General features: G+C 33.9%; 1 protein-coding gene across 1 annotated transcript; it reads right to left on the reverse strand.

Moving 5' to 3' along the window:
• Positions 1-442: 442 nt before the first annotated feature.
• Positions 443-1,447, reverse strand: LOC117106074. Its single transcript, XM_033247410.1, has one exon. The coding sequence runs from the start codon at positions 1,445-1,447 to the stop codon at positions 443-445; it is 1,005 nt and encodes a 334-aa protein (XP_033103301.1).
• Positions 1,448-9,121: the final 7,674 nt, after the last annotated feature.

Below are 9,121 nucleotides of genomic sequence, written 5' to 3' on the forward strand. Positions count from 1 at the left end.
TAGCATATACTCTAATAGTACCACTGTACTACCTACTGTAGGTGTGCTCTGCACTGTGTTAATAACTGAACTGAACTGGTAATGAAACAAAGAATGGCTAACAAAAAGAGTACAGGTAGAACAAAAAAAAACTGGTCAAGTTAACAGCTCAAGAAATTTTTCACAAATAAGGCAGAAACTAAATAATCAACATTACATACTCGCCCCAGATTGTGGACACCACAATACAATCCTAAATTAATTGCAAATTTAAGTTTCATGCTTGTTGCAATATCCAATAATCGTAGAAATAATATAAGAAAATAATGATCACCACTATCAATTTCCCTTTTAATTTTTTTTTTCTCTTTAGTTTGTTTTACAGTTAAAAAAAAAAAAAAGTTTAGTTAAACTAAAGTTCAGTATAAACTGCCCAATAATATTAACTTGCTATTTTCTAGGCTCATCTCCCTAAAACAATAAACATAATCTTGTCCACTGGTCTTAAAAGTGTGTTTATTTGCGTCTTGACTCTCACTCTGCGCACAAAACTGTCTTTGTTTGAAAAAACTTGAATTATTTTCCCAAGTGGCCATGTATTTCTGGGAGTGTTCTCATTTAAAACCAAAACTATATCACCAACCCTGGCGTTTCGCTTAGGCTCCAACCAACGCTGACATTTCTGAAGTGTCGGCAAATACTCACGAGTCCATCTTTTCCAAAATGTGTCTGCAAGATATTGAACTTTTCGCCATCGTCTACAATGGTACGATATGTTTTTCTCATCAACCAATGGAGGTAAGTTTTTGCTACTCTTCAGTTGCAGAAGATGATTAGGAGACAAAGGCTCAAGATCATTTGGATCTTCTTGTGATTTAGTTATTGGTCTTCCATTTATGATTGCTTCAACTTCGCACATAAATGTTACAAGTGTGTCATGTGTTAAACTCTGTTCTCTCACAAGGGAGCACATTATCTTACGAATACTTCTGATCTGTCTCTCCCATATGCCTCCGTGGTGGGATCCCGACGGAGGATTAAAGACCCAATCAATGCCTCGTTGGAGTAGGCTGTCATGAATATTTGATTGATTCCATTTTTGAATTTCTTGCTTCATCTCCCTTTGAGCTCCAACTATATTGGTACCATTGTCGGAACGTACTAGCTTCACAGGTCCAGGGCGTGAGACAAATCGTCGAATAGCATTTACACATGCGTCTATGTCCAATGAATCGGCTACTTCCAAGTGTATAGCTTTACATGCCATGCATGCAAAAACAACACCATACTTCACCGAACTTCTTCCTTGCTTCACTTCAAGCGGGCCGAAGTAGTCCATACCAGCGTTAGTCAATGGTGCTTCACCATATTCTAGTCGGTCCTCGGGAAGGTTTGCCATTTTTTGCAGCATAACTTTACCAAACCGTTGCCTACACTCAACACACCGGTTCACTATTTTACGAGCCATAGAATTAGAAGCGAGTATCCAGAATTTTTCTCTCAACAGTGATAACATATAGTTTCTGACTGCTCTCTGATGACATGAACTCGATTGGCAACAAATGTGTGGAATCTAGCACTTTCATTTGATATGTATCTCAAAACTGCGGTGCTGTCAGACCAATAATATACACAGTCAACATTCAACTCCATTTCACGTTGCATCATGGCACTAATCTTAACCGCTATATGGGCTGCAGTTAATTCCATCCTTGGGACAGTTATTTTCTTGAGCGGTGCCACTCTAGACTTTCATAGTAGAAATGAACAATGTACATCATGATCCTCGTTGACCTGACGCACCCACACGCCCTTTCACTGGAATCAGCAAATACGTGGAGTTGTTTATTTACAACCTTTCCAAACTCTGCAGACTGATAACATCTGGGTATGGTCAAATGTTTAAGAAGATTTAATTGCTCGCACCAACTTCTCCAGAGGTGAAGCTGATCTTCATTTATCTCTTTATCCCAGCCCTTCTTTAATCTACATAATTCTTGAAGAATGATTTTGGCTATAATGATGAATGGGGAGGCAAATCCCAGTGGATCATATATTGAACAAACACTAGACAGAATTACTCTTCTGGTGGCTTCTTTCTTAAAGTTGCCTAACTTGAATCCAAAGGTATCGTGTTGTACATTCCACTGAATGCCGAGGGCTCTCTCCACCTGGCTACTATTCAAATTAGAGTCAAGGTAGAAAAAAAAAAAACTGGTCAAGTTAACAGCTCAAGAAATTTTTCACAAATAAGGCAGAAACTAAATAGTGGACATTACACATTCATTTTCACCATGATGATGTCATCAAAGTGAAAAATGATTGAAACATAATTATGTGAAAGGAATTTTTCTCAGCTATACTTACAGGTACTGTTAGAGAGAATAAGCGAGATACGTACAAATAAGTATAATAATAACGTCATAAATAAAAATTCATTTAAAAAAAAATTCAGATGGCAATTTTCCCTTCATATGTAATCAATCTGATAGCGTTGAAATACAGTCTGCCACCCTCTGTCGTCAATGATTTTTTTGACAAATTTGAAAAAGAAGAGATGAGAGGGCTTCAAGAATTCATTCTACTTGACCATGATTATGTCAAAATGAAAAGTAAAGGGACACTTCCGAAAGAGAATTGTCTCAGCTATAACGTACAGGTGGAAGACAACCAATCAAGAATAAACGAGATACGTTCTTCAAATGAGTAGAAAAATAATGACGTCATGAATAAAAATTAGTCATCCTAAAGAACTGATTAAAAATAAGCATTATTTTAAGCATGCTGTATATAAATGTTGATGCTTATATACGTGCAAACAGAAAATTAGAGGTACCTGACATTCAACCTTTTCCTGAAGTGTATACCCATTAAATATGATTTCCAACTTAGAGCATGTTATAGCTAAGACAATTCTCTTTTATAATTGTGACTTCTTTTTACATTTTGATGACATCATCATGGTGAAAATGAATGTTTTTTTCTCACCTCTCTCATCTTTTTTCCCCTCATCTTGACGATTCTCATAACCAATTGGCATTTTTAAATCATATTCAGTGGGTATAAAATTCAGGTCATTGTTAAATGTGCCTTAATTTTCAGTGCTTGCATCAATTTTTTTAGATGCTCAAAATCGTGCCTATTTTTAATCTGTTATAGCTCCTAAGGATGAAAGTTAACCCCCAATTTTTATTACATATTCTAAAAGCACATGAGTTGTAGATATGATTTTCTAGATCATTTTGGTTGATTGGACTATGTTTCAACGCTATGAAGGGAAAATTTTAAATGACACTTGACAAGGTTCAATTTCGTGTGCCATGACGTGCGTGTATTCCCAAATTTAAATTCTTTTTCAGTCATTTTATGGCCAATAACATTGCCATACGCACCTATCAAATATACGAATCCGCGTATGCGTCTTTGTCATGCAGTGAAAATATGTTACAATCATGCCTATCTTTCATCAGTTTTAGCTCCTTAGCATGCATGGTGACCCCAAAGGAATTATTACATATTCTGAAAGCACATGAGTTTTAGATATGACTTTAACCTCTTGGGTCCCAGTGGCCTCATCTAAAGCCCATTTTACACGGAGCAATACTGCTTGCATGGGCAATCACTATATATCAACTTTTGACAGAATCAGTTGCCTTGCACTCCAATTTACACGGGGCAATATTAGTGCTTGCAAGTTTCTGGAATGTGACCTGGTCATGATAGGATAATGATAATACATTGGTATTCTGTAGAAAGAAGACATGTTATACTCAATTTGTCAAAATGAAGCACTTTTGATGTTCCATTATCTACATTACATGTCTATCTATTATATTACAGTATATTAAGAAGTACCAATTTTATATAATGCATTTTACTCTAGAAAAAGAAAATCAGAGTGTTGGTTTATGGCAATAGTTCATTAATCTATAGCTGCATATAGTTATCGTCACACAGGAAAACATTATGAACAATAAAATTGGATCAATATAAGTAAACATCTGGATATATATGTTTTTTTTAATAAGAATAAACCTATCTATCCCTGATTTTAACTCTCAAATTTGAGTAAACTGATGGAAAAGATATTAAAATTCCAGAGTAGATCTCTTGGGAGAGAAACTCTCCTGAAAAAGTTTGCACCGGTTCAATTTTTTATAGTCCTTGCTTGGGTAATAAACTGTCAATCATGTACCTCAGTTTCAGAGCAATTTACCCAATTTACACGGAGCAATTTCATTTCTAGCAATTTGACCGGTCATATTGCTAGCAAGAATTACTCCGTGTAAATTGGGCTTAAGGACATTTCTTTGTTTCAAGGTCATCTTGTTATTATTAATACTAGCTGGCTAGCACTACTATCCGATGTTCCACAAAAGGTGTCTGCTGCCCTCTCCAGTTGGATTTTCCATATTGCCAATAACAACACTGTCTGATGTTCCAGAAAATGTGTCTGCTGCCCTTTCTAGTAAATTGCTCAAAATTACTTTAAAAAAAAAAAAAAATAAATAAATTAGAGCATGTTTTATGCCATTTTTAGCATTTTAAAATTTTCCAATCCGCACCGCGCGCTCTTGCTGGGCGTCAGAGGGCAGCGGATCGCCTAACTCGTCCTCAATGACGAGTTCAAATCTAGTTATAAATGTAGTAGTATGACATATTCATTACATGTTTAATTTTAACTTTATTACTTATCAGATATGGCCCTCTGAAATAGCGAAAATCAATTTTCGCATAGTGGTTTGGGGAATTTTTGAGAGCATATAAGATTCTAATAAGATATGCTACCCAAATTTGAATGGTATTTCTTGAAAAAGGGACCAAATATCTGTCTAAGTAACAATTTTCAACTTTTTATCTTCGTTATTTCAGAAGATATAGCTTTGTAAAAACCATACAAATTTAAAGGAGCCATTCCTGGAATGAAAAAGGGGGCGTGGTACCAACATTTTAAAAGGTCATAACAAAAACAGCTTGGAAATTGAAACTGAAATTTTGGATTCTTTCTATTAACATAACAAGGTATTTTTAGAATTTTTTAAAGGAAAGGTGTCACAGACGTACTTTTAAATTTCTGGCCGATTTGAGCCAGAATGACCCTATGAAAATTTTTTTATTCGTGCTTCAGTCTCATTTTATTGTTCAGTGACAGATTTTGTTGAGAATTATATACAAAAAAAACTAGGTTCTACCAAAATGATCAATATCCACTCTCACTAAAATGCCAATATCTCGGAACGACTTTGACCTATGAAGTTTCAACTTTTGTTCATATGAATAATTGGGAAATATTTGATAAAAATACCTAACCATGATGGAGTTGAGTTATATTTCTGGAATTTGTGTCATATAGAGTTCTGATACATATATTCCTGTTGTGCAAGTTTCAAAACCACATGGTCCCTGGCACGGCGGTTTCATACGCACTATATTGAGACAATAAGTGTTTTCAACGCGCCTTTCATATATTTACGCACCGCAAGCCTCGAACACACTCATGTCACGATTGGGATCGTGCGAGCCTAGCGGAACTGCATTTTTTGGTACATAGTAGAATTGTGCTAAAAATAATACACGAGTATAATATCCCCCCATTCATGTTCTGTTTGTCTAATTATTATATCAGCTACTAAACAAAATTTTTGCAATGCATGAATTTATATAAAAATCATGAATTTTAACGAGAAAAGTAAGGCCAGTCTACAGTAAAAATGTAAACAAACAACGCCCTAACTCCGTAAATGTTAATATCGCTAAACATGGTCGTAATTATCGTCGTTTTACAAAATTGTGCAATTTTTCTGGATGTTATCATTGGTCGCCAATGAACAATCAGTGTCTGTTCTTGTATATTTTGTGAAATATTGGCCTGACAACTTCTTCCGATTTTTAAAAATTTTCGATTGAAAACAGCAAATATTTTGGCTTTACTAGGCGTTCTTTACAACTCCACGGGCTCATACGCACAATTTTACGCGTTGTTTATACATGCGCTAGGCCTAGATTGAGGCCTAGATTTTATTGGGGTTTTGGATAGGCTTTGCTGCATTAATGTTGTTAAAATTATAATTGTATATATTATTTTTATTTAGCTAATATATGATAAATACAGGCTTGCATTGAATAACATTTTATATTTTGATGGCAATAATTAGGATGGCTCTAAAATAAAGAAAATTTAAAATATGAATAAATGTAAGCAATGATTCAATATTCATCTGTGAAAATAGCCAGTATCATTTACAATCATCATTCTTCTTGCACCTCAGTTTACAAATAGACACAAACATTATGTTCTACATGTTATATTTTTAATGAACAAAATAAACCTTTAAAAAATACAAGAATCCAAATTAAACCGAAAGGTCCGCTGATTAATCTCAGATACAGATAGAATTATACATACTCAAAGTATAGGGATTCAATACTTTGATATTAATTATGTCATCATCAGGAATCCAAATTAAAGGTATGCAATCAGGTTAATACTGACAGTTATTTTTGTACAAATTGCTATTGCACTTTATAAGTAGAAAATTCAATATATTCACACTGTATTATAGTACTGCACAACAAAATATGTTATTACGCTTTGTGTTAATATGTGCAGTAATTAGTGTGTAAATTTATTTTCACAAAAAGGGTATGGGGTTTTAAACAATCTGTTCTCTATAGTAAGTTGATTCAGAGAAAATATAAATTTCCCATCATCTGAAAGTCCCAGGTCTCTTCAAAAACACAAACAAGAATGCTGAACAAAACTGTCTGTAACAGCAGGGATGCAGAGGCAAAATGACGAGTCCATCTGTTCCCATGTAGCTTGCGTATCGATTAAAACCGGATAGATGTAAACATATCCCACCATAGTATCTGATTTTCATCCTGCGTCGCAACAATTAAAGAAGCTGAAAAGATAAATATAAATATATTTTAATTAGGCAATACATAACAATATAATTCATTCTAGGCAATGGAAAGTAAAAAAATTTAAGTGTTAATTATATTGTGCGCTCACTTTTCCCTTGGTTTCAGTCTCAGCAACATTTTTTTTGTTGTTGTTGTAATGGTCATAAGAAAACATACATATGAAAAATTATTATATTCTTAAAATAACAAAATTTGATTATATCAGACTTGCAGGTGAAAAAAAATGCGAAATTAGACCATCACAGGGATCAAAACTAGAAGTAGAACTAGTTTTGATGTGGTACAAATGGCATAACAGTTTTATTATTATTATTATTATTATTATTATTATTATTATTATTATTATTTCATAATAGTTTGGGAATACAAGTACAGTAAAATTCCAAAACATAAAAATAAACACCATACATTGAAAAAAGGGGCAACATTTAAAAATGGACAACCAAGTTAATGCTTAGGAAGACTGGCGCTTGCTAATAGTAAAGGTCTCCCAACAACATAACCAAAACAGATATAAATGAAAATACAACATTTGATATACTGTATTTAAGAACATGTGATGTGATTTATAAAGCATTATTGTGATGATACATAATTAAAAAAAAACATTGTACAGAAGTAGAATAATTTTTATTATTTAAAATGCCTTAATATCTGTCTTAGTATCATTTTTTTCTGCTGCTCTCCATGAACACCATCCAGCCGCTCTTTCCTTCATGTTCAAATTGATTATCTCCATGATGTATTTTGTCAGCTCGCTTGTATCTTGTTTAAATTAAAAAATAAAAAGTTATTATTGCCATTTTTTTTTTCATCAAAAAATTATGACAGAACATCAGACATTAATAATACCACCAAACTTCAGATAATAAAAAAGAAATTTCAAAGTATAATAGATTTGAACTCGTCACTGAGGATGAATTTGGTGATCCGCCGTACTTGACCCTCACGAAGCACGCGCGTTTTTGATTGAAAAGTATTGTATGCTAAAACATGCTCTATTTAAAGAGTAATTTTGAGCATTTTAAAAGAAATTTTAAAGGAAAAGAGTAATTTTGAGCATTTTAAGGACTTACGAATGTGTACACATACGTCTTAACGTCCGTGCGCACGGTAGTATTAATACAGTGTCAGAAACCCAACTATGTAACCGAAACGTAATTTCCAGCTTCAGTACGTGCTGTGGGCGTGGAAATGAGCGTACGGCTCGTCAATTTTGGAAAGTTTTGGAATATTCAAAATGACCTGAAACGTGCTTTAAATTATCTGAAAAGTGATTTTAACAATTTAAAAATTGTAACGCACAAGTACGAATACGTAAAACGACGTGCCTGATGACGACAATGGCACATGAATTTAAACCTTGTCAAGTTTAATTTAAAACCCCCTGTTGGTTGGTAATGCCACACAAATTTTGCCTTTACAGTATATGAACTATCGGTCTGATAGTGTCGAAATACAGTCTGCCGCCCTCTATTTTCAATGTGTTTACATCTTTCAAGAAAGAAAGATGAGAAGGTTCCAAAATAGCATTCTTTTTGACCATGATGACATCACCAAAATAAAAAATAAATGGACACGTCCGAAAGAGAATTGATTTAGCTATAACATACTCACAGGTGGGAGACAATCAATCAAGATAAGCGAGTATGTTCAAACGAGTATAAAAAGTAATAACGTCATAAATAAAATTAAATTTTTTCTTAATTCAAATGGCAATAAGATGACGTCAAAATGTCCGATCAGCCATTATGATCGTATCTACAACTCATGTGCTTTCAGAATATGTAATAAAAATTGGGGGTCACCTTTCATCCTATGGAGCTATAACTGATTAAAAACATTCATGGTTTTATGCATATATAAATGTTGACGCGCACGTAAAGTCGCGCGAACTGAAAATTAAGGTACCTGACATTCAACCTTGACCTGAAGATTATGCTCACTTAATATGATTCAGAAATGACGAATGGTTAAGATGATATGGGCTCATCAACGTTTTCATCCTAAGGAGCTATAACTGATTTAAAAAAAGACATGATATAAAGCATATATTAATTTTGACGCACGCGAACGCTCGCGTTATTACGCGCGCACAAAAATATAATGTACATAACATTTAACCATGACCTGCAGTTTATACCCACTAAATATGATTCAGAAATCACGACTGATTAAGGTTATTATAGGGTCATCAAAGGCTGGACGAAAGAAA

Source organism: Anneissia japonica, unplaced genomic scaffold (assembly GCF_011630105.1).
Source record: "Anneissia japonica isolate Jap-2015-1 unplaced genomic scaffold, ASM1163010v1 scaffold287931_len176634_cov123, whole genome shotgun sequence".
Lineage (NCBI taxonomy): Eukaryota > Metazoa > Echinodermata > Crinoidea > Comatulida > Comatulidae > Anneissia > Anneissia japonica.

What these genes read in the sequence shown, in the direction of transcription:
- LOC117106074 (XM_033247410.1), bottom strand. Translation starts at nt 1,447, where the DNA reads ATGGCTCGTAAAATAGTGAACCGGTGTGTTGAGTGTAGGCAACGGTTT.